This window comes from Labrus bergylta, chromosome 13 (genome assembly GCF_963930695.1).
Source record: "Labrus bergylta chromosome 13, fLabBer1.1, whole genome shotgun sequence".
NCBI lineage: Eukaryota > Metazoa > Chordata > Actinopteri > Labriformes > Labridae > Labrus > Labrus bergylta.
The window spans coordinates 3,915,734-3,940,722 of record NC_089207.1 but is presented as its reverse complement, the minus strand read 5'-3'; the positions used below and the strand labels follow the sequence as shown (position 1 = coordinate 3,940,722).

The window sequence follows — 24,989 nt, the reverse complement described above, 5'->3', positions numbered from 1 at the left end:
GTGTTTTAAAGTTATGGAAAAAGAAATGTGATCCAAAGTGAGCCAATAAAAATGCATGGTATAGCTATTAATAAGGATTTTTCAATAGAAATAAAGGCCTTCATTAGACTTCTATACGGTGGCTGGGAGGGGTCAGGCGATTGCATTTATCGATCAATCAATCAATTTTTATTTGTATAGCGTAAACTCATAAAAACTTACAAAAACACTTTGCAAACTCCACAACATGAATGCAAAAGAGCAGCAACATGTTTTGCTGCTCCTTTGCATTAGTGTTGCGAATTTTTGCATTTGTGTTGTGGAGTTTTGCAAAGCGTTTTTGTAAATGCATTCACCTGACACCTCCTAGCCACCGTACTAAGATCCCAATGTCAACAAAAGCTCTTTGCTAGGCTGGAACTGTTTAGTAAAATAGCATTATGAATAAATACTTGTTACATCATTTGAATTAGATTGCACTTTATTTTGAAGGTTTTAGTGTTTTGCACTTATTTTTACGGTGGACTGTTTTTTGCATCTGCTTGATCTAAAGAATAGCTTCTCAAAACTAATTAGCAATCCGATGTGCAGAGCCAAAATCTTAAACTCTAAGAGGCTATTTGCCTTGTCAGAGATGGGATTCAATACTTTGGGCTGTGTTGGAACAGGCTGCTTGAAGCTTTCTTTCTATTTCAATGTGACACTTTCCTTTTGTTTGAACTTTAAATTGTGACTTTGAAAACATCTCCTTTTGAATCCTCAAGGAAATAAGCCGAGAAGAAGAATAAATGCTGCCACTGTGTTGTGTTACTTTTAAAGTCAAAAAAATATACGCAGGAATTTAACATGTTTTAAATACTGTAATGTTTGTATTTAAAGTAGATATGACTGATAGAGGAAGGGTAAACAATTGCTATTGATTCACACACACCTAATTGGGAAATGAATGTTCACAATCTTGATAGTTTTATTAATTTTGCTTTTTTTTGCTTGTAGATTCTACTAGTTTTAAAAGTCTACACACTGCTATCAAGTTGGCAAAATCATTGTTTTATTTTTAGAATGAATATATAGAACCACTACCTGGTGTTTAAAGTCATATCTATTCACTTTTTAAGTAAAAGGTGCATGGTGAACAGTGTCAAATGCTTTCCAAATGTACCTGTTGCTTATTATCAACTAAGGCTGTATATATTCAGTAGTATTTAGTTTGTTCTAATACCACTATGTGAGAAGAATACTAAGTATAAAATGTATGAATGTTTTTGAGTATTTGAGCTAGTTATGAGTAAATACCACACTAACTGAGACCTAAGTGCCCCGAGACCGAGACAAGACTGAGACATTTAGGGTTTGAGACGGAGTCAAGACCATAAATATCCCCGGGATAAAAGTCAAATAATGAATTAATTAAAGTATTTTTTTCTTTTAGAAAGGGGCGTTTCCCTTAGTATCCAAAGAATGACCTGGAAAAATAGTCTATCATTGGTGGTCTTGACTGGTCAGAGATTCGGAGATGAGACCGAGGCCTTCAAAAAGTAGTCTCGAGACCAAGACCTACTTCGAATACTTAATCACTACTTTGAGGATTCTTATACACTGAGGTTTTAAAATTACAAAGCTTGAATTTAGAAGATACTTTGTCCCAGGATCACATGTTCTCAACAAAAGAGAAACGTAAGCCTCTTTCAGTTAAGACAGCATGATGCCAGTTTGTATGTAAAATGTCATAAAGGATGTTAAAGGCTCATGTCGGAGTCATCAGGACATTTGGGGACGTGCACATTTCATCATAACCTAGTGAAGATGTTTTTAACTCCAACCTCTTGAAGTAAGGACGATAAAAGTGACTAAAATATGGAAGAAACATTTTCTTTTATAATTTAATGGATATTGGTTGCATGAACTTTCCTTTTTTTGTTTTAGAGAGATGCACCACGACTTGAAAGGAAGTCATTGAACCTTCAACCTGTATCAGAAGGATGAATGAAAAGTGAAGCTTTCATCTGTACAGGTTTAATTAAACTTTTAAATGGCTTTGTAACTTTAAGCAGTTAATTGATGGTTGTCCATGTTGTCTTAACACCGCTTTCAGATTGTGTTAACAGGTCACTGAAGAATCTTTCCTCAGCTGCCCTGAGAAGATGAATACTTGTCTTAAAGTGTTAGATGCAGACTAATATAATGAAATGTGATTTTCTTTTCTTTTTGCTGAATTTGTTTCTTAATATCAAGCTCTTTCAATCAACTGAAGACCTTTGTTTTTATTTCCAGGAACTGACATTACAAGCGACCGATGGAAAATGTTTTCTGTAAGTTGATAAGCTAAGTTTGCGTTAAATATCTCACTTTAAATGAAAGTTTCTCTAACTTTTCCTGGTTGATTGACCTTTCTTTAAAGGTCACATATTATGCAAAATACACTTTATCATGTGTTTCTCACATTAATGTGTCCCTAGCCTGCAAACCCCCCAATTATGAGAAAAATCCATCCTCTCTGTCTTTTGCTTTCTCCACTTTTCAGAAAATGTGTGCTCACACAGGTCGTTTGAAGAGATTCCCTTCATGACATCACAAAGGGCAGTAGCCCCTCCTCCAGGTGGGTGAAACTCCCACAGTGAGGTGTTTGTTCTGCCCTGAGTTTGCCTTTGCACCATAAACAATAGGGCATGGAGCGAGAAAGCACAAGCCATAGCCCCTTCCAGAGAGGGGGCGTGGTCAGACACCGCTCATTTACATATTTAAAGGTACAGACACAGAAACAGCCTGTTCTGAGCAGGGCTGAAATAGAGGGGTTTATAGACATGATCAAATACCGTACCAGAGTGGATTATTAGAAATAAACTTTACAGACATGTTTTGGGAACCTCTGGGACTATTTCAAACTGGTTAAAAGTAGTATAATATGTGACCTTAATAGGGAATAAGTGTTTTGTTTTTTTATACCACAGGCTGTGTTATAAAGACTTGAACCATTGTGAATAAAGTTTGTGATAGTTGAGTAGTTCAGAGAATATAATAATGGAGTATCAATCTGAGCAGACCAAATTTGTGTCTGAATTTGACTTACTACCAAGCTTTGATGTTACTTCTCTTATTGTAATGCTTTGGAGTTTATGAATAAAACACACAAACAGGCAACCTACATTTGAACCTTTTTAAACTGAAGTTTATTTTTCCAAAGATGTCATGAACCATCTTCATGAGACAAGTCCTTGAATCAATTGATTTCATCACTAAATACAAATCATTCTACTGCTTGGTCTTCTGCTCCAAGGACATTTCCTTCCCCAAGCACAATCCAAAAAATTTCCATGGCCATCCAGCCCAAAAAAAATCTAGATAAACTGAATTAAGTTGGTAAAAAGTATTTCCCTTTATGCTAATAGATAGGACAGCTTAAAAAAGAACTCCTCTTCTCAATGTCACCAGCTCACGACAACCCACTTTTCTTCTACTTAGCGACACCTTAGCGATACTTAAGATATACTTAACATAACATTTCAATGAAATCTGTTACAATCCACTTCGTCTTAACTTCAAGCATGTTAACAAATCCTCCAACGCCTGTCTGAAGACTTAGGTGTCAAAAAATTGAAAAAATTGTTCTGTTCTTCTCAGTTGTGTGGCCAAAAGATGTGTCAGTACTCTGATGCTAAGAACACCTACTCTAATAATAATAATAATAATAAGAAGAAGAATAAACTCACACAAAAAGAGATTGTTAAATGTCTGTTGCAAAAAACTTTAGCTTTTCCCTCTTTATCAAAATATTTAATTATAATATTTTAAGGTTTAACTGCTGGATACCAGATGCCTCCCTATTTGATTAAAACTCTGTCGTTTTGTTTTTTTGGGGGGGTTTTTTTGCACTCAAGGTTTCAAATTTATACCTAAAATTTGTACAAGCTGCATATTAGAGAATACGCGGACATGCGCAAATCAGGAAAAGATGAATGAACAGTGTTAATCAGTATTCAAAGACACTGCCAGCAATAGGAAAGGAGGAATGTTATTGTGTTGGAGAGTTGTTGCTCTGTTACAAATTAAGCAAATAAAAGCAAATGATCAATTTCGTATTTCACGTTCTGTCTTTATTGTCCTTTGGAGGGTGGGGGGGGGGGGAATTCACAAATCAAAATCAAGTTACAGTAACACAGAACACAGAACACAGTCTTTGTGATCACATGCAGAATTTTCTTTCAACATGAAATAGAATGAAATGTAAGAATCAGTTTCATCTTATTTATTAAGAAGAAAGAAACTAAAAATGAGTGAGTGCCTTGACACCGGGGTTACTCCTTTTCATTCTCCTTGAGTTGCTCCCTGGAGTCCTCATTTGAAATCTGCAGAAATGGTGTACTGATCTCACTTGACTGCATGTCACCCGCCACACGCAGCAGGCAGCTCAGGACCATGTCCTTGGCCAGACCGGCTTCCAGGTTCCCCTCCCGACTCAGCTGCAATGTGATCTGATCCAGGCTGGTGAGGACCAGTTCCGAGCCCAGCAGGGGGCAAACAGGGCCCGCGTCATAACCTGAGCCAGGGGTTTTTTCTCTGGCCATGTTCTCCATCAGGTACTGCTGGTACAGATCCAGGATTTTCTGCTCCAGGTAGTGGTTCAGAAGCGAGTTGGAGAACGGACCTTCGCGCCCCTGTAACAAAAAGCTGCGATCACGTGTACTCCCCTGCCTCCAGCGATTCGAGCCCCCTCTCAGTGGGTGCAGAAGGCCGGTCTGAGGCGTCTTCCCAGGGGGAGATTCCTCTACAGCCGGGAGGACGTCACAGGACTGGAGGAAGGGACCGACAGCCTGGGCATCAGTACCAACACGGAGATCACCTTCATTCACTGAAAGAAGCAAAACCTGGTCGCCTCCGATGTGGAGGTCGCTGTAGTTTTGGCAGAAGCTCTGACAGAAAGAGGGGACCAAATAAGGGGAATCAGCACCAGAGCAGGCCTGAGCTGGGATCTCAATCTCTGGAGAGATCTGTCTGCCCTCCCAGGCTCTGTGGAAATCCAAGGACTGCAGCGGAGAAATGTACAACTCCTCTGATGAAGGACCTGTCAGCTCGGGGGAGTCGCGATGAGCGAGTGGAGTGTGTCTGGTGGAGCCCAGTATGAGTGTAGCAGCTGCTCTCGGCAGCCCGTAAGTACTCTGGAGAGTCCGCTGAGGACAGAGGGGATCCAAATCCAATTCCCCGTAGGTCATGCTCAACAGTCTGCCCTCACAAAGCATGGCTGCAACACAGACAAGATACTCAGAAGCTGTTGAGAAACACTGCATAGCATTACTTTACATAGAAAAGAATGCAAATGTTTGCATACGTTCATCTATTCATTTAATGATTATAGAAATACAGGGATTGCTGTTCAAGAAATACTATTCAAAAAGTATAAAACTACACAATACCTCTTAAAACCTACAACGTTTAAAGGTCACATATTATGCAAAATACACTTTATCATGTTTTTCTCACATTAACGTGTCCCTAGCCTGCAAACCCTCCAATTATGAGAGAAGTCCATCCTCTCCGTCTTTTTCCTGCTCCACTTTTCAGAAAATGTGTGCTCAAACAGGCTGTTTGGAGATTTTCCCTTCATGACATCACAAAGGGAAGTAACCCCTCCCCCAGGTGGGTGACCCTCCCACAGCTAGGTGTTTGTTCTGTCCCCTGAGGGTCTTTTTCAAACCGGCCACTACACCCTACCCCTACCCACTACCCCTCCGTTTGCGCGTCCTCGCGGAGGGTCCGCCATATTAAGTACATCCCAAACCAACTAGCGGGGAGTGGTAGTGGTAGTGGGTTATAAAACCCCAGCGAGTCTGCACCAATGCCAACTTTCGGATCACGTGCAACGCCTATTGTGTTCGGTCGTCATGGAGACAGCAACCTGTGAGTTCAAACACTGCGCCAACTAAGATAGACATTTAATATCCTCATACAGATGTTAACAACTTCAAATGTGTTCTGAGGATTAAATATATGTTCATTTATTGCAAAATGTTTTATATTTACAGGGACTGTTGCAAAAACAAAAGAATATGAAATCATGTTGCAGACAACTTTTCGCTGTTAATATTTATTTATTATTTTAATACTTTTGAAGTCTTTGTGATCAGGACACCCTGATCTAAAAATGACAATAACTTAACTGAAATTATAAATTACAATAAACAATGTAGGCTCAATCTAACAGTTTTGTTATGAGTCTACACTAATATAACTAAAGAAGAAGAAGAATCTAGGCTACATAAAGATTTTTACAGAATGCATCAGCTACAAAAAAAGCTGTTCCCGCAAGATACCGCTGAGTAACCATGGTAACAAACAGTTCCTGTTTCCACCTGAGAGAGGGACGTTTTTCCCAAAGCCTGCCGCTGTATTTCTACCCTACACCTTTAAGAAGGAGACTTCATTCAGCTGAGAGTGTGACTTCTAACGGAGTGCACTCCGTCACGGAGGGGGAGGGTGTAGGGTTTGGTTTGAAAAAGGACCATAGTCTGCCTTCTCACCCTAAACATTTGGGCATGGAGCAAGAAAGCCTGAGCCCTTCCAGAGAGGGGGCGTGGTCAAACACAGCTCATTTGAATTTAAAGGTACAGACACAGAAACAGCCTGTTCTGAGCAGGGCTGATATAGAGGGTGTCTATAGGCATGATATGATACAGGATAGGAGTGGATTTTTAGAAAGAAACTTCACAGACATGTTTTTGGGAGCTCTTAGACTTAATTAAAGTGGTTGAAAAGAAGAAGAATATGTGACCTTGTTAAAGCATTTTAAAAATACAAAACAGTATCATAGTAAAAGTACTAAAAGTTATTTTTCTGCAGAGAAAAATGTCACATATGATTAATGTATTAGATTGTTTTAAAGCTGGTACAGGGGGAACTAGTTTTAGCTTCTTAAATTACAGTTAGATTGTTTAGTCCAGTGTTTCCAGACCTGGGGTTCGGGGGTCCTTTCAAGAGTCACAAGATAATTCTGAGGGGTCTTGATTAAATGAAAGGAGGAGAGAAGAAAACAAAAAGTATCATTTTTTTTAGAACATTTTTTTTTCGGGGTAAAATACTTAGCTTTACTTTTTGAATAAAAACATCTGCACATGTTTTAGAGGAAATGAGGCTTTAGTGAGGCTGCATGAAACACACACTAATCTGAAATGTGACAAAGGGCCTAAATGAGGTACTTATTTTTGTGATGCTTGACAAACCAGAAAAGTTTGGAACCACGTTTATAAACTTTAAAATATTATTGAATGCACAATATACTTGTAATGTTTTATAAACCAAATGTGTCTCTTAGGTGGGTTATAGATGTAGTTTCAAAGAAAAAAGAAGACCTTGAATAAAATACATGCACTTAAAAGTTGTGTGTAGTACTTCATCCATTTCAGCTCTGAAAGGGAGGTATTCTGCATACAGCGCTGATCAATGCTGCATACCACAGCCTTCAGCTAGTTAGTTGTTCCTGTCCCGAAATGGGTCTTTTAATTCATAGGGCCCAAAATACATGCGATAAAAAATGCCATAACTCAAAGACAAACACCCGATCATTCATGACGACAAGAAAGAAACCTCTTATGAAGCTGTTGCCACTACATTTTAAATGATCCTTTTCATGATCTATTTTGATTTAGGTGTGTTAGGAGGTCAACACATTGATCCCCCAAACAGAAAAAAAAGCAGAGTTTGAAAGAGAGCAGCTTACCTGACAATCATAAATAAATCATATTCCACTGAAACACACTCTCCCCCTACCTTAGGCTGGAATCGCAGTCTCTCAGTCTGCCTTCACCCTAGGGTGCCTGGTGTCCTTCCACCGTCTTTTCCTGCTTAGAAATATTGCATTTTCTTAGCCAAATAGTCTACAGCGTATTTGCTTCTGGATCTGCAGGAATGAGAGCGTTCATGTGTTAAGGGCGGTTGTCTTTTATCATGCAAAGAGGAAGTGGAAATAACAGGTATCTTCACTTTTACTCATTTCTGCAAACTTTTAGAGTTGCAGCTGTGCAAACGAAGAAACAATCCAACTGATCATCCTCCTGTGACTGTATCTTACAGATTCGCTGGGCATATTCCCCTCAATTTCCTTTTCTCGTATCTATCGAACAGCCCACATGAGATTGTTCCTCTGCATTGGTATTTACTCTTGGTGTTGTGGTGCGGTATTCTTAATGCAAAATAAGCTGTAAAATGAAACTACAGACATTTCATTTTCTCTGTAAATGAAACAAATGAGCGATGGCGGTTTAGTTAAAAGCAGAAGTTACATCGAATATGATCAAAATATCAGGAAAGTGAAAGTTTGTCAGATACTGATTCCTGTTTTCGTTTTCTGATGCTCTCTGAGTTAAGTAAACAGGTTGTTTTTTTAGCTGTTTTTTGGAGCTTTCCTCCACCTGTTCATGGCACTAAAGCAGAAGTGTGATTTTACTTTGTGCAGCCACAAGTCATCATTTCCTACCATGAAACAATGGCTGCTCTTCATCATGTTTTCATACATGTTTAACTCTGAAACTGACTTTTTCCCAAGACCTTGGAATGATCATTTTCTAGTCATGATTTTGTTATTGCTCCTCGCTTGATTTGAGCTGTGAGCAAAACGTTGGCATTAATCTCTCTCTCCCTGGCAAACCAAGGTGAGATCTAAATCAGATACCTGGTGAGAGTGATGGAAACTTTCAGGCTTTATTTATGGCTCCTTGTCTGCATGTATGACTCGCTCCAGTTAAGCCTCTTGTAATCAGACTTCCTCCTCTTGCAGCGGGGAAGCCCAACAAAAGAGGCCGATGAAACCCGAGAAAACATGTTGTATTATTAATCAGGCGAGAAAAACCTAGACAGAAGTTTACATCATAAAACTTGTCTCGTTCGTTATATTAACCAACCAAATTTACAGTTTTTTCATCTTTTGTTTCTTTTCATATATAGGCGTAATCTTTAACATAGAAGTTGCGGCCACCCATCATATTTTTTAACTAATTATTTTACAAAAAATTTGCTGTCAATTCAAAGCGTAAAGGGATACTTCACCCGTTGAAACATGAATCTGTATTGACATTGGGTCATATATGTAGAAATGTGAAATACATTTTGAAGTTGGTGCCTTCTTGGCCGAGAAAAGGCAGAAAGTGTCTTATTGGCTCATGTGGATGAAAGACACCAAATCCCAGAATGCACAGCACCGCAGGCCACTCCCACTAAGGTCTGAATCAGAATCAGAAATACTTTATTAATCCCAGAGGTAAAACGGACGTTAAGTATCGATTCTGGGAGTGAGTTCCCACCCACTGATCTGCGATTGGTCTGTAGCTTCAGTGGTTAAAAATATGAAGAACTAGCGTTGTAGTTTCACCCCGCTAACTGCAACAGCTTCCAGTGACGCAAAAATGGTCATTTTGCGTCACTGGAAGCTCCTTTTCAGACTCAGAAATACAAAGACTTCACATCTCAGGGGAAAATGAGGGCGGGATGCACGACCATTCAAAAATACTACCAGGTTTCTAATGATACAAAGATTAATGCAAATGGGTGAAGTATCCCTTTAAACATAAGGTTGCTTCATATCCAAAATAAGTAAACCCAAAGGTCAAAGGTTTTCTTTAAGTGATGTCTGTGTTATTTTGGGTCTAATGTGTCAGGATATTTGACACAGCCTTGTAGTAATGGTATCACAAGGTGTAGGGTTACCTGCCCGTTGCTACAGCAGTGTTTCTAGGCAACAAATAACAACATTAAAAGACATGCTGAGCTCGGGTTAGGTGAGAAAGTTGGACCTGCTGCTTGCTTTTTTGTCGCACAAAGGACCAGTCATTAGGCAATTTCAGCACCCTGGACAGCGGTTCGTGAATATAATCAACACCGGTTCAGCACTTTTAATTTAACTTTTTTTTCTTGGTTCATTTGTTTTGTTTTTGGATGGAAACATTGACCGTCTGTAAAAAAAAAAAGAAATATGGACGGATGCTTCACAGACACTAAGGAGTTTAAGGACACGTCTGTAACCCTGAGAGTTTAGAGGAATGTTCAGAAAGATTAACAATGCGTTTCGTCCCAACCATCAAGGGTCCAAAGGGCTGCAGGGTAATAAAGGTGGTGGAGGAGGAGGTGGTGACAGGCTTCGGTCCGAGCAGGACTACCACAGCGCCTGCACCGTCCGGCTGGTCCGCAGCACCTCCATGCTCGTGGTGGGAGAGAGAACCCAGACGGCCGCGGGCTCGACTCTGAAACGGAGCAAAAGCACCGTGAGCATCGAGTCGACCTTGTACTATTATCAGAGGCAGGAGGACCGGATATGGCTCTACTCACAGAATCAGAACTGCCTCGAGTACCTGGAGGCGCTCGTGGCTTTGAGGCGGCAGTACACAAAGAGCGTGAGTGACTTGAAAAGTGGAGACAGCAAGGCCACGGTGTCCTCCAAGAAGAAGCCTGCGCCCCCGCCGCCTAGGAAGGAAGAACAGGTAGAGTCAGCTGGCAACAGAAGTACACACTTTGTAAGTAGGTGATATTAAATAGTCAAATGTTCTTCCCTTTTTTTTCAAACACAGATATCAAGAGTGAAACCTTCAGCACCTCAAGTCCCGGATGAAGAGGACACCCTGCAGTTCTTCGATGCGGTCATAGCCAGCTGTGACAGCGAGACTCTGAGGAAGCCGTATATGGATGATGGACACGCAGATGTGGACTTCATAGGTGAGTTGGAAATATAATGGGCAAATGAAGGAAATCATTTTAGGCGAGTTATTCAACATTAAGTTCAAAATCGGATCAAATCATTTGTTCTTTTTCCCACTCGGATTCAAGTGTTTGGAGTGTAGCTACACCTTAAAGGCTTTATATGTGATTTTTCACACTTAAATATAATATAAATCAAGTCTATCCTCTGAAAATAACTCTGTGAGTCATGACTGTCTACAATGGGTGTAACACCCGAGTCCCACTGTCTGTGATGTTTTCAGAGTTTTCAGAGTCCTATCTTCACCTTGTTTACATCGCCGGGACGGCCGGCTGACTCCTCCCCTCACGAATAAAAGTTGTTTAATTGAGGGACTAGAGAAAAGAAGAATAACATACTGTACTCACTGCTTAACTGTGTTTCTAGATCACGCTCATTTCAGGTAAATTTACATGCAGTGTGAAGATACCAGCATAATAAAGATCACTAGCATTAGCATGCTAACACAACAATGCAGCGCAAGTTGTTTTGGTTTCATGCTGGTGCTCAAGGGCGACATCTGCTGGATCAAAAAATCACATATAAAGCCTTTAAAAGAAATGCTTATTTGATATTTATTCAGATACTATAAAGTTTAATGTAGCCTATCAAAACTATTTTTGGTAGCCTATAATTAACGTAACATCCTTTCATATAATATGTTGTGAAACAGTAACAGGATGTCCACGGTGACAGGCCAAAAAACATCATAGGCCTACCAAATATCCCAAGTTTCCAAATGTAATTAGCCATAGAGACAATAAAGGATGTTTTTATGTATGCATCCAAAAGTTGAAAAAAACATAGTTGAGTTATTTGCATTGTTGAGTTGTTCCACTTTTAAAGAAGCCTACTTTATATTTTGTCTACAATGTTTACCTAAAAGTTGTGGGCACTTTATATATAAAGATATGACATACAAAAAAGGTTCCCACCTGTTCTGTATATGATGAAAGTCCACCTCAACATGATGCATAAAAACTTCAACGCAAAGCATTATAGCCTTTTTAAGGGGTTAATACTTTTTGCATTGATCTACTGCAGCATCTTCTGAAATGTCAGAGGTCAAAGATTTAAATTCACTCAAGTAATGAAGCTCTTCTGAACATCCATGCTGTACCACACAGGCCTCTTCCTTTACTAACTGAACCTGATTAGTCCTCTTCCTAGGACTGAGTATGTGTGGACAGCTGGACTGACATCTCTGTCATGTACTTGTCAGTTGTGTGCAGCTGTAGTTAGGCTACAGGCAGAATAAAATGACGACTATATCACACCTTTCATTCAGAAGTTACTTGCTAGTTTGCAGTTTCTGTATGTGACATTCAAGTCATAATTTACATTGCTTTATATGAGGTTTAAAAAAAAAGTAGTACTAGTAATAGTTGTGATTTTAAGTGCAGTAGTAGAGAGATGAATCTGGACTAGCTGCAATATTAAAAAGCTGCTTAAATGTTATTATATCAATAAATCTACAAAAACATAATCAACATAAATCCTTTTACTTGTGATACAATTGCTTCTATAATTCACTAACAACATGTACGCATACATTATATAACTGTTAAACTACTACCTTAGGGCTAGTGCAGTTAAAACTAATTTTAAGACATTTTCAATTCAATTAAATTCAAAAAACTTTATTGTCTATCACATTGTGAAAGAAAATTACCTGTTGTTGAGGCTCAACATGAAAACATACATTAGGTCATAAATAGCTAAAAGTACCTTAAATAGGTAAAAACACATACGCACAGCATTTAAAAAACATTGCTTATCTATAGCCTTGTTTAAACTGCGTATTGCAGTGGGAATAAAAGAGTTTCTGTAGGTTTTCTTTTTCGCCAGTGGTACTCTAAAACGACTGCCTGAGGGGACTTTTGTTTTATAGTACAGCGTTATGTGCATATCATGTAGTCAAGTATTAGTCCAATTTTCTTCCAACACTGGTTTTGATGAGGTAGGTTAAGTTAAGACACATAAAGAAGTGGAGAAGTCAAAAATATGATTGGGCTACTTTTATAAACATTTCTCATTGTCTTTGGGTGACGCTGATATTCTAATCCAACTCACAGAGTAATAAACCATAAAACTGCCTTTGAATAGTTTCGATCAGGCTGTGCTCAGGTTGCTTCTCTCTACTTCACAGTGGCGTCCAGCTCGGCCGAACACGACCTCCACTCGAACTGGGTCTTGCGGGTTCCTCGGGTCGCAGAGGACTCAAAGCAGAACGAGGTTCACGACAGTGCCAATAAGAAAGCCACAAAGAAGAAAAACCAGAGCGGGTCTACGAGCAGCAGACTGCGGATGCAGAGGAACCCGATCCATCTGCCCAAAGTGGTGGAGAGCGCGTTCCAGACTCTGCGCTTCAAGCCCAAATTAAAAAAGCAGTGAGGCTTGATAAGACATTTGAAACCGGCAGCACGTTGAGCCTAACCTACTTTGTATGGACAGACACCATGCACTGACACATATCCATCCAGACTGTTTATACTTGCTTTCAAAGTAACAAAAGATTTCAATAAAGCAAATACTGTACAAAGAAACAAGATCTTGTCGACGAAATACGTCCCAAATGGATCTTTTTCACAGCTGATGTTTTTAATTTAATCGTTAGAAAATCACCTGAATGGGGGGCCGGATGCCTAGCTTTTCTTTTTTTTTTTTTTAAGATTTATTTTTGGGCTTTTTGTGCCTTTATTTGAGAGATAGGACAGTGGATAGAGTCAGAAACCAGGGAGAGAGAGAGAGTAGGGAATGACATGTGGGAAGGGAGCCACAGGCTGGATTTGAACCTGGGCTGCCTGCTTGGAAGACTACAGCTTCCATACATGGGGCGCGCGCACTAACCACTGTGCCACCAGCGCCCCACAGATGCTTAGCTGTTATGTCGCACGTCCCATATACAGAGGTTATAAGTCCTCGCTGCAGCGGCCGTGGGTTCAAATCTGACCTTTGCCCTTCGCTCCTTTGGGGACATATCATCGCCCGCTCACTCCTCCCAACATTTTCTGTCTCTTCCACTGTCCGTTCCAAATAAAGGCAAAAACGGCCAAAACACATCAAAAAACAGAAACAAAAAAGCACCTGAATCTCCATCTCATCTAGCTCTGAAGCGTCCCAGTGAGTCATGACAGTGTGACACAGAACCAGTATGCACAATACCAGGACACTGAAACAGGAGCAGCTCAAATGGAATTCAGCCATGATGTATTTCATTATTTACACCTGACCGGAATGAGTCACAACATCCAGTATGAAAATATCCAGTCCTTTAGGATATATGTGATTCATACGCATCAATAAGGCTACCTTTTTTATTTTTAGTGTTCAAACTTAAATAAAAAACGGTTGATTTCTTTCTACGTCTCAAACCGAACACAAGTGTTTCTATCAGGTGCAGTTTTGAACTGAACTCAAAAAGGAAACGTCTCATATTGCAAACGGTATGAAATGTTAGTGGAGTAGAGCTGAAGGTTAAGATCTGCACAGACTGCTTTCAGCGACGTATCAAAGCCAACAATAAAATGCATAAGTGTCCTTCGCAGCTTTTTTTTTACCTCCAAGGTAAACATTAAGCAGAGTGCTGCTTGAACGTCTGTATTTAATTTAAAAGGTTTAGGTTCAGATTTGTAAGGCCTTTTGAAGGGCTGAGTCGGCGGGGCAGTTCAAAAGCAGCTTTGGTTATTATTGCAGAAGTTAATACGATATCAAACTCGGAGGGTTCAGCTTATAACAACATTAACACATCCTGATTTTAACTTTGAGGGTCAAAGGAGGATAATGTGCTGTATGGCAACATTTATATTTATGTCAGTGTTTTTTACTGCAGCTTACATCATTTAATGAAAATAAACCCTGAACCTTTTGCATCCTTGCAGGTAACAGGAAAAAAAACATTTGTAATTTAAGTACGCTCAAGTGGTGGAAGCACTATAAAGACTGACTGAGTAGAAATATGTTGATCTAATTTTACTTAAAGGTAAACCTCCCAGACACTGTTGAACCTGCAAACAAACATTTACTGGCAACGTTTCAGCACTAGACCTTCATCAGGTAAAAAGTTTGTCAAAATGAGCATGACATCTGAAATAGGAAGTGGCTTCAAGCCTGCAAACCAATCACCATTATGACGTTCTAGCCACTTCCTTGTTTTCAGATGTCGTGCCCATTTTGACAAACTTTTTGCCTGATGAAGGTCTAGAGCTGAAACGTTGCCAGTAAAGGTTTGACTGCAAGTTAGGCAGTGTGCAGGAGTTAACTTTTCTGTTTTTGAAGGACACATTGCTCTTATACGCACTCGTCTTGTGAAGTGGATGTGCAACGTTGTTTTTCCATTCCATTTACCAAAAGCCCTGAATTAGATTTATTCTAAACATTTTCACATTTTTTTTTTTTTGGTTAAATCTTTCCCCTGGATGTCTCAGGTAAACAATATATGTCATATAAATGTGGACAAGTAGAGAATAAACTACATTTCCCTCTGACATGTAGCCATGCAGATGCATAAAAAAACATAAAGAACACTATCACAAACACTCATTAGGCTTGAAAAAAAAAAAAAAGCTAAATGACTTTTTCTTCATATCTCGTAAACAAAAAAATCACATGTCAAACACATTTTCTTTTCTTTATTACGAATGCGTCATCTACAAACCAGCAGCTGCACAACATTCATTTATTCTCTGCTTTGACCTTGGGGCTGAAGAAGGACGACATGGGCTTCATGCCAGACTTGTCCACCTTGGCCAGAGTTTTCTGAGCGGTAGTCATCTTCTTGGGCGGCTTCAATGAGGAAAGAAAAAGAAAAAGAAAAAAATCAATATGAAAACAGGTTGACTTTGCTCAGAGAAAGCAGAGAATTCATTACATCTAAACTTCAATTTAGGGAGGGAGAAGAAAAGAAAAACACACATTTGTACAAGGTAAGCCACCTTTGACCTCTGTGTGTGTGTTTGCACTGAGACAGACAAAGCTGAGAGAAAGCAGTCAGCAAACAAGAGCTGCACTAACAATCGCTCAAGGTCCTGGAAAAAAAAAAAGACGCCAAGATGAAAGCAAACAACTGATCACCTTGACTATGATGATCAAATCAAGAAGACATGATCAAAGCCAAAGGTTCCTGCAATAACTTGTTCGGTCTATTCAGGCAGACTGCTGTATACACTCACTTTGCGGGTGAAGTCTGCACTGTTGAATTTGGTGTAGTCCTCTCCGGCCTCCACCGGATTGTCTGAAAGTTTTCGCTTCTACCAAAAGAAAGAGAAGCAAACGTTTCACCAGAGACACACACGGCAACGAGCTTTGATCATTAACTCACAAAAAAAAAAGCACAATGGATGGATGGTGGAGGAAAAGAAAGACGCTCACTAGGATTTAAAAGCATGACTAAGGAGAGAATATGACCTGATGAAATGATAACACACCTTTGAAGGGGGTTCTGTCTCTTTTGGGCTTGTGAGCTCCGGTAACCTGTGGAGTATGATAAGAAGAACGCTTGATCTGCTTTAACTTGCATACTTCAACAAAAAACGTACTCAACATCAGAGCTCGCAAACGTGTTAGATGTCACTCACTGCAAGTGTGAGAGGAGGGCTTTGCTCAGGTCTTCACTGATGTACTCTGATATCAGGCCATGGGCGTAGCGTAGGTAGTCCTCTGAATCATGCAGAGGAAAGAAACTCATTGCAGGTAAATCAGCGATACTTTATGTTAAACATACTTTCAGGTTAGGGAAATGTTCTAGGATTCAAACTTAAAGACATGAACTATGACACATGACTGCCATCTACTGGTCAACATCGAATCAAAGCGTGAGAGAGAAAATGGGACTGATGCAGCTGAATTGTTATCTTTGCATAAGAAGGTAAGAGTGGAGTTATATCCCAGTGATTAAAGAGGGCTCGTCTTGAAACAGTGAAGCTGACTGACTCACCTTCATTATAGTCTGACTCGGACTTTACTCTCACATAAGTTGACGATTTGACTCCTTCTCCAACTGAGATATGTCTCTTCTTAAGTGCAGTGACCGTTCTCTCCACCTGCAAGTAAAAGAAACTTTTCAATTCTCCTGTAAAAAAAAAAAAAAAAAAAACATTCCAAAACTAGAGATGTAAAAATCCATTGACACGGGTCAATACAGTACAGAGTACAATCACCCAGTGTTGTAGTCAAGTCACCAAACCTCGAGTCCCCAGTGCTCAAGTCTGAGTCCTAGTAGTAGTAGTAGTAGTAATCATTTATTTCGGTCACAAGAAAAAACAAAAACATTTTGACCAAAAGGTGTAGGCTGACAAATCTCATTATTTCAGACACGACTAGTTTGGTTACAAAAAGAACAAAAACATATCAGAACAAAATTTGTTCCAAGAATTTCTTTCAAAACAAAACAAATGAAACAAACACAAAACAAAACAGAAGTCACACTCACTAAAAATAATCAAACCGAGCTTTTATATTTGCTAAACACCATTTTTTTAAACAAAAATTTAAATCTGGAAAGTGAACGACACAGTCTTAATTCCACGGCATAAGTATTCCACAAGTTAACCCCTTTTACCGAATTACACCCGTTTTTTTATGTTTGTCCTTACCTTTGGTTTTTTTATGCACACCTATTCCCCTTAGTTCCCCTTTAGGCTCTCTCTAGTTTCAAAAAACCTCTGAATACTGTTGGGAAGCAAATGATTGCACGCCTTGTAACTATCTGAGCAGTTTTTAGATCTACTAGATCGCTGAATTTTAAAGCGTGTATGTTAGTCCTCAATGTTGAGCGTGAGCCGCGTTCATAGATGGGCTTCAGTTTTTCACTTTAGCACATGAACTTATTGTTTTAATGTTCTCTCTATCATCTGTGAGTCTTCATGTTTATGATGTACCTCAGTCTGAGAGAAGATGTTGTTAAAACACAGAGCCAAATCATCATGCAATTATCATAAATTATGAGGAGCAGTACAAGCTTTCAGGGGATCTGTTACAGAAACTGTAAATGTTTCCATGTGTGCAGTGATGTCATAGTGATGTCACTGCAGCTAATACGGGAGAAAAAAACAGTTTTGAACCGTTATAGGGTTATTAGCTGACAGAACAGAGGAAACTGTCGAGACAAGACTGTTAAATGTTTAGCATCTAAAATAAAATACAAATCTCATCAGACTCTGACTGAAGAGTTTCCCCACTTCTCCTTGTGAATAAGAAACATGTTAATGTAAAAACAGAAGTGATGAGTACCTTTCTCTTCAACCAGTTCAATGTTTTCTCTTGACTGTATCGATGGAACTTCAGGTCTCCCACCTCTGAAAGTACAAAACAACTTTCAAAAAAACAAAATAATCAGCACTACCGGTCAAAAGTTCATAGCTACTGCAAGCTGTGTCTAGGGCACACCTACTAATAGAAGGGGATTTTTCTTTATTTTGACTATTTTCAACATTTTAGAATAATAGTAGATATTAAAACAATACAAATAAAAAAAAAAACATTTTAGTTTTTGAAAGAAGTGCATACATAGTGTACTTTAATATTTCTATAAGAAACATATGACAAACATTTCAGCCTTTAGATCAAAATGTCTTTGAGATAATAACATGCATTCCAATCAGGTGTGTCGTGTACTGTACATGATTCATATTTGTTTCAAAGTAAACGTCACCTTTTTCCTCTGCGACGTGGTGCAGGGAGGTCAGGGAACATGTGCAGCTCAGGAGCCTGGAACAAGCTGGGAATTCTTCATCCATAACAACCTGATCCATGGGCTGAAACTTCCCCTGAGCAGAAAAAGAAACGTCAGCAGGAGATCTTTCGACTTTGGTGCGTGAGGAAATACTTCATCTTACACTTAATTTGCAAAATACAAGGTTTCATGTCAAGATGCCTTTATTTTATTTATTTAAAGGTTTAATTTGGCGTTTTTTATGCCTTCATTAAAGAGACAGGACAGTAGATAGAGTCTGAAATATGGAAGAGAGAGTGTGGGGACTGAAAGGCGGTGAAAGAGCCACAGGTCGGATTCAAACCCGGGCTGCTTTAAAGGTCACATATTGTGCAAAATATACTTTGCTGTGTTTTTCTGACACTAATATGTGTCTTTTGCCTGCTCCGCTTTTCAGAAAATGTGTACTCAAACAGGCCGTTTGGAGATTATCCCCTTTGTGACATCACAAAGGCCAGTAACCCTTTTCCCCTAGGTGGGTGACACTCCCACAGTGAAGTGTTTGTTCTGCCCTCTGAGTCTGCCTTTCCACTGTAGACCACAAGGCATGGTGCAAGAAATCCCAAGCCTCCCAAGCTCTTCCAGAGGAGCTCAGTCAAACACAGCTCATTTGCATATTTAAAGCTACAGACACAGAAACAGCCTGTTCTGAGCAGGGCTGAAATAGAGGGGTTTATAGGCATGATCAAATACAGAACTGGAGAGGATTTTTGTCAAGAAACTTTACAGACAGGTTTTGGGGAGCTCCGAGACTTAATTAAACTTGTTGAAAAGGAGAATTATGTGTGACCTTTAAGGACTGTAGCCTCTGTATTTTGGGTACCCTCACCACTAGGCCACTGGCACCATGAGATGCCTACATTCTCTCACTTACTTTGACCGACTGCAGATGCCAGCATAAGTATCTTAATACCTAACTATTAATATTATTATATTCTTAAGTTGCAGACTGCCCCCTCTAGCATCACATTAACATTATTTAAAGGACATCTGATATTATAAACGCCCAGTTGGGGCACTATCAAATTGAATGTATTATTTTATTAAGCTGTATAGACTGATACCAATGATACATGAAATATTGAGCACCCCCAAAGAAAACTAAAGATTCTTGAAGTGGTTGTTCATGAAGAACTTTTCCAGCACAACACCTCCAGCCACAGCAGCTGATGCCAGGAACACTATGTGAGCACACATCGCTCTTTGGCGTTGAGAAGAAACACAACCTTATGATGAGGATAAGACCTCTTGAAATGCTGCTCGTCCTGTTTGCTGGTAAAGAAACATAAAAAAAAACATCTACCTTTATATAAGCTAAGTTTGATACTTTCCCTCCTCCAAAATATTGATACTAAGCCAAGACAGATGGACGTGTGCATGTGCCCACCAGTACTGGAGGTGTGGATATAGATTTATTGATCCCCTCTCACCCTGGATAACAAAAAAATGATATATCTCACCATTCCTGAGTTATTTTCAAGATAGGAGGTAGAATGAGGGTGAAACAGCTTTTGTGAAATGCAATGTAAACACTGATAAGGATCTAGAGTTCAATCTGCCCGTATTAGAAGTTATATCACACAGATACCTGATTAAGACTTGACACAAGGATTACAGTCCAATAATAACAAGACTTACACGCTTATGTCAAGGTTACTAGTCGGGATTTCAAATGTGCTTACGCTGGCATCTGCAGTCAAAGTCAAAATAAGTGAGAAAATATAGGCATCTCAAGGCGCCGGTGGACTAGTGGTGAACGCAACCCATAAACAGAGGCTCGAGTCCTTAAAGGTCACAAATTATAATCCTTTTCAAAAAGTTTAATTAAGTCTTAGAGCTTCACAAAACATGTATGTGAAGTTTCAAACTCCAAATCCTGAATTTGATCATGTCTATAAACCCCTCTATTAGAGCCCTGCTCAAAACAGGCTGTTTCTGTGTCTGTACCTTTAAATATGTAAATGAGCTGTGATCGATCAGTGGCCTGGGCTTTCTTGCAACATGCCCAAGTGCTTACGGTGAGTTTTCTGAAAAGTGGAGCAGGCAAAAGATGGAGAGGAAAGACTTTTCTCATGATTCTGGAGTTTGTTGACAGGCTAGAAACACATTAATGTTAGAAAAACATGGTGAAGTGTATTTAGCATAATATGTGACTTTTAATCTTCCCCCTACTACAGCTGATTTAGATTATTATGATCAGACATGTTAAATATATTTAAATCACAGACTATAGAAGAAATTTCAGGATTTAAAACAAATCAAATCGCTCAAGAAAACACTTTTTTTTTTTAAGGGGCGGAACCAAACTTCAAAACATCACAATGATCTGCATGAAAACATCAATGAGACAACTGCAACCCAAACGCAGATTTCTGTTTCCTACCTCTTTGTCAGATTTGATCAAATAGGGTAAGATAAGGTAGAGTGGATCCATCGGTGTTACAAACATAAGTCTCCCATCTGTTTGAGAAAAAGAGAGACAGCAGTGAAGACGTTACAAAATCTTGCTTAACAACATATTGACCAAATAATGACACAGGAACGAAGTTAATGTCCCCATGAAATGAAAAATATCTCTTCCTGGTTTAAATCCAGACTTCCTGTGTTAAATGTTTATTTATCTGCCAAATACATTTCAATAAAGCTTTCAATATCTGAGTATTTCACATCAAAATCAATATATTTTCTCTGCCTGTAAAAAAGGTTTCAAATTTCTGATGACTCCTCCTGCACTTAAAATTCTTCCTGTTATGTCCCGCCTTCTATCTTTTGATTGGTTCAAACCCGTTTTAGTTGGAAATGCATCAAAACACGGCAGTTTGACACTCTCAAAGTTACGTTTCATGTAGACTTTAAAAAGGGGAAAAATAGAAATTGTTTAATATATCAACAGAAACTTCATGACAAACAAGTAAAACTGTGTAATCACTTTTTAAGTGTTTGGAACACTGTAACACAGCCAGGTTATTTTAGATACCATGCCAAATCTCACCATGTTCCCCTGTCTTGTTTTATGGTCTGTGCTTGGTGTATGCTGACGTATTTTTAATTAGTTGACCTCAGTTGTTTAGTCCAAAACCTCTTTCACAGTGGAGTTTTACTGCTCATGGGTTAATGGCTATGTGAGCCACCTCTGATGTGGTGTTTAGGTAGCGTCAAACTTTATTCTGTAAAGAGGAATAAGACTAACCTCTCTGTACCGTCTGACCAACAAACCAGGAGTGGAACTCTTCTTCAAACACTTTGACCTCAAACAGCTGAACGTCTCCACTACCGAGCAAATACAGAGAGGCTGCATCTGTGGGACGGAGAAATTAGGAAGTGTGTCACTTTCAGAACGACATTTACAAATTCAATTCACAAAATACAGAATTAAACTGCTGTGAAAAATGCTTTTATTGTCAATTTCAAAATTATCTTGTGAATCGTGTAACTCACTAAACATCACTGTGTGTGTGTGTGTGTGTGTGATTGTGTGTGTGTGTGTGTGTGTGTGTGTGTGTGTCAATGAGGTGTAACAAAAATCTTGAGTCCATTTTATTTGTCATGAAGCAGCATTTCCCAAGCGTTGTTTGGAATAGTTTTACATGCAGCATTACTGTTTCGATGGCACGTGGAAGTTTTACGACCCCCAGTTGATTACTCGAGTGTGTTGGGAGGGGGTCAACATGTTTGTGCATCGGACAAACAATAGAGGACCCACAAAAAGAAGGGATCCATAGGCAGGTGCTTTATTCCACATGATGTATTTAAATAACCAAGTTATTTTTAATAGAAATGCTAAGCGATCTCCACAGAATATATTCTGTAATATGTAACTATGATAGGTAGATAAATACAGCAGGTCCTGAGGAAAGCTAGGGCCATACTTGTGATCCCAGATCACCCACTTCACAGTGAGTTTGACCTTTGACCCACAGGTCGTCGTTTTAGAGCTCCTGTGAGGAAGACTAAAAGACTCCAGGTCTCATTTTTACCAAGTGCAATCAATATGTTAAACAACAATTAGCTATTTGTTGCTCTTTTTGCACTTGAATTGCACATTTGCACACCTCCACTTTGCACTTTAATAAGTTGAATTTCCATTCTGGTATTGAGCTCTTGACTGATTATATTGCGTATATTGCTGATTTTTTAAATTTGTTTTGGTTTATGTTTTATGGTGATGTTGTCCTTGTGTTTCTTGTCTTCTATGTGCTCCTGTTGCAACGCAAATTTGCCCTTGTGGGACAATAAAAAAATCTGAATCTGAATACAGTCAGGTTTTAAAAACTTGGTTGAACAAAACAAGTAAATTTGAAGATGTTGCCTCAAACTCTAGAAACTTAAAAATGCATATTTTCTCCAATATTCTGGCAGTTTAAAAGGCCTTCAAGTAATCAAACTGTTGGTTGCAGACAAGGATTTGTGTCTACCAACCTGTAGAAGGATTTCTTAGTCTCACAAAAGCTGGGTCACTGTCGTCCTTCTGTGTGTCGATGGCAGAATCTGTAAACGGAAAAGTGATAATTCAGTATCATGTCATTGTTGGCAAACTAAAATGGAAAGAAAGAAGGAAGGAAGAAAGGCAGAAGGAATATGACGGAAATTCATAGTAATTAACTTGAAAGGTCAGAGGTAACACAGGCAATGTGTAACATCGCTGTGTGTGTTTGTGTGTTTGTGTGTGTATGTGAAGCTCCCGCTGTGTGCTCACACACTTTGTCTCTCACGCTTCTGCAACGTCGTAATGCAAACAACACACTGGAAAAGCAATATAGCCGCGTTGCTGATGCAAAAGATCTAAGTATAAATGTTTAATTACAGTGGAACTTTGTTACGGAGCTGTTGCAGACCCCTAAGTGGCTTAAGATTGGAAGTAGCCACAATGACATCAACTATTCATGTAGCTTTATATGCGATTTTTTGATCCAGCAGATGTCGCCCTTGAGCACCAGCATGAAACCAAAACAACTCACGCTGCATTGTTGTTTATTATGCTGGTATCTTCACACTGCATGTAAATTTACCTGAAATGAGCGTGATCTAGAAACACAGTTAAGCAGTGAGTACAGTATGTTATTCTTCTTTTCTCTAGTCCCTCAATTAAACAACTTTTATACACGAGGGGAGGAGTCAGCCGGCTGTCCAGGCGATGTAAACAAACTGAAGATAGGACTCTGAAAACTCTGAAAACATCACAGACAGTGGGACTCGGGTGTTACACCCATTGTAGACAGTCATGACTCACAGAGTTATTTTCAGAGGATATACTTGATTTCTATTATATTTAAGTGTGAAAAATCACATATAAAGACTTTAAGAGTCACATCGAAGTCAAGTGTTTGGCTTTTTGGTGGAACAGTGGCCATATTTGGAGGCGAAGGTTTGTATGCATATTTGTTATGGTTGAAAGGTCACTTTAATACACTAGTAGACCCAACTTTATCTTAAATTGTTTTACATGTTCCTATCTGTTTCCATTTAATCAGTGAAGTTGCCCCCTGTAGGCGCTTAGAACTACTGCATGTTTTGGGTGCTATATATATATATATATATGGCTCCTGTTTATGGAACTTAAAGGCAAAAGAGTGTTTGTTTTTGTCCTTTCTGGGCTCCTGTAGAAGCATGGCCTCCTCTCACTCTGCAGACATCATGGACTCAGGTAACGCAAAAACACACAACATTTGAAAGTGAACAAGCTTTGAATACAGTGATTTCAACACATCTCTCTGCTGCTGTGCAGGTCATGTTAGGGTGCAGAAGGAAATATAAAAAAATAACATTAAACTTACCTGCAGCCATGACAACCCAGCTGTCAGTGTGTGCACTCTGGGTCCGCTTCTTTTTAGTCGCCATTGAGTGTAGTTTCAGTTTTAAGGGGTGTGTATCTTTGAATGTGGTTTTCTACTGCTAAAAAGATGGATGCTTAATTTACTGCTACTTTTTGCCTGACAACATGAGCTCAGAAAAGGCGCCTGTCTCTCCTCACTTCCTGCGTTCGTCACACGGGAGAAACCAATTAATATTTTTATTTTTTTTTGCGCTGCCAAGTTAATTTTGATCCTTTTCCGTGACAAACAACTTTAAAAAAAAACTATTTTTAAAACAATACTCCTGCGTCCAAACCGTCTTGAAAATGATCTTAAACACACTGTGGTAGAGTTTAATCTCGTCCGAGTTACCCTGTGTTTTTTTTGCCGCAGTGGAACAATCCGCCGTGACGTCACGTAAAAGTGCAGTTTTACAGAAAGGCCACTAGAGGGAGCCCAAGAGCTGTGTTGTTGTTTTTTACATGATTACATTCTGGGTTTTTCTTAGTTTCTTCAATCAGTAAGCCAATTTCTGACATGAAAAATGGTTTGGTCCTCACAGAAAGACAACAGGTTTTCTTCTCTTATAGGTGCAGAGCGTTTTGGTGTCTTTTTGGCACGCTGGCACACAACAGATCGGGGGATCCATCTGTCCTTCAGAGCGAGGAGGGCATCTCTCTCTCTCTGTGTCAGGATATGACACCGTGTGTCCCAGTTGGTTTTCAGTGACTCACTTGTTATTTTTCCCCCCTTCTCTACTGTTTATGTGAATGCTCGAACCAGGATGTGT

The 24,989-nt window shown here is 39.3% G+C and overlaps 3 protein-coding genes across 4 annotated transcripts; 1 reads left to right on the top strand and 2 right to left on the bottom strand.

The window, feature by feature from the left end:
• Positions 1-4,051: 4,051 nt before the first annotated feature.
• On the bottom strand, positions 4,052-8,045 carry LOC110000501 (TLR adapter interacting with SLC15A4 on the lysosome). Of its 2 annotated transcripts, none has more exons than XM_065962611.1 (2): positions 7,741-8,045; positions 4,052-5,245 (listed from the first exon to the last, which is right to left on the bottom strand). In XM_065962611.1, exon 2 carries the CDS (start codon positions 5,214-5,216, stop codon positions 4,275-4,277), a length of 942 nt encoding a protein of 313 aa, XP_065818683.1. In that variant the 5' UTR covers positions 5,217-5,245; positions 7,741-8,045; the 3' UTR covers positions 4,052-4,274. The 2 variants fall into 2 exon arrangements, with proteins under 2 accessions (XP_065818683.1, XP_020511447.1); XM_020655791.3 differs by having other exon boundaries at positions 4,052-5,218; positions 7,741-8,041.
• Positions 8,046-9,005: 960 nt separating this feature from the next.
• Positions 9,006-14,052, top strand: LOC114921494 (uncharacterized protein C13orf42). Its single transcript, XM_029281611.2, has 3 exons — positions 9,006-10,442; positions 10,530-10,674; positions 12,846-14,052. Exons 1-3 carry the CDS (start codon positions 10,005-10,007, stop codon positions 13,088-13,090), a joined length of 828 nt encoding a protein of 275 aa, XP_029137444.2. The 5' UTR covers positions 9,006-10,004; the 3' UTR covers positions 13,091-14,052.
• Positions 14,053-15,312: 1,260 nt separating this feature from the next.
• Positions 15,313-24,384, bottom strand: rnaseh2b (ribonuclease H2, subunit B). Its single transcript, XM_020648387.3, has 11 exons — positions 24,182-24,384; positions 22,827-22,895; positions 21,598-21,705; positions 20,791-20,867; positions 18,348-18,462; positions 17,927-17,991; positions 16,632-16,737; positions 16,273-16,354; positions 16,123-16,168; positions 15,868-15,945; positions 15,313-15,481 (listed from the first exon to the last, which is right to left on the bottom strand). Exons 1-11 carry the CDS (start codon positions 24,243-24,245, stop codon positions 15,371-15,373), a joined length of 921 nt encoding a protein of 306 aa, XP_020504043.1. The 5' UTR covers positions 24,246-24,384; the 3' UTR covers positions 15,313-15,370.
• Between the last annotated feature and the right edge of the window lie 605 nt (positions 24,385-24,989).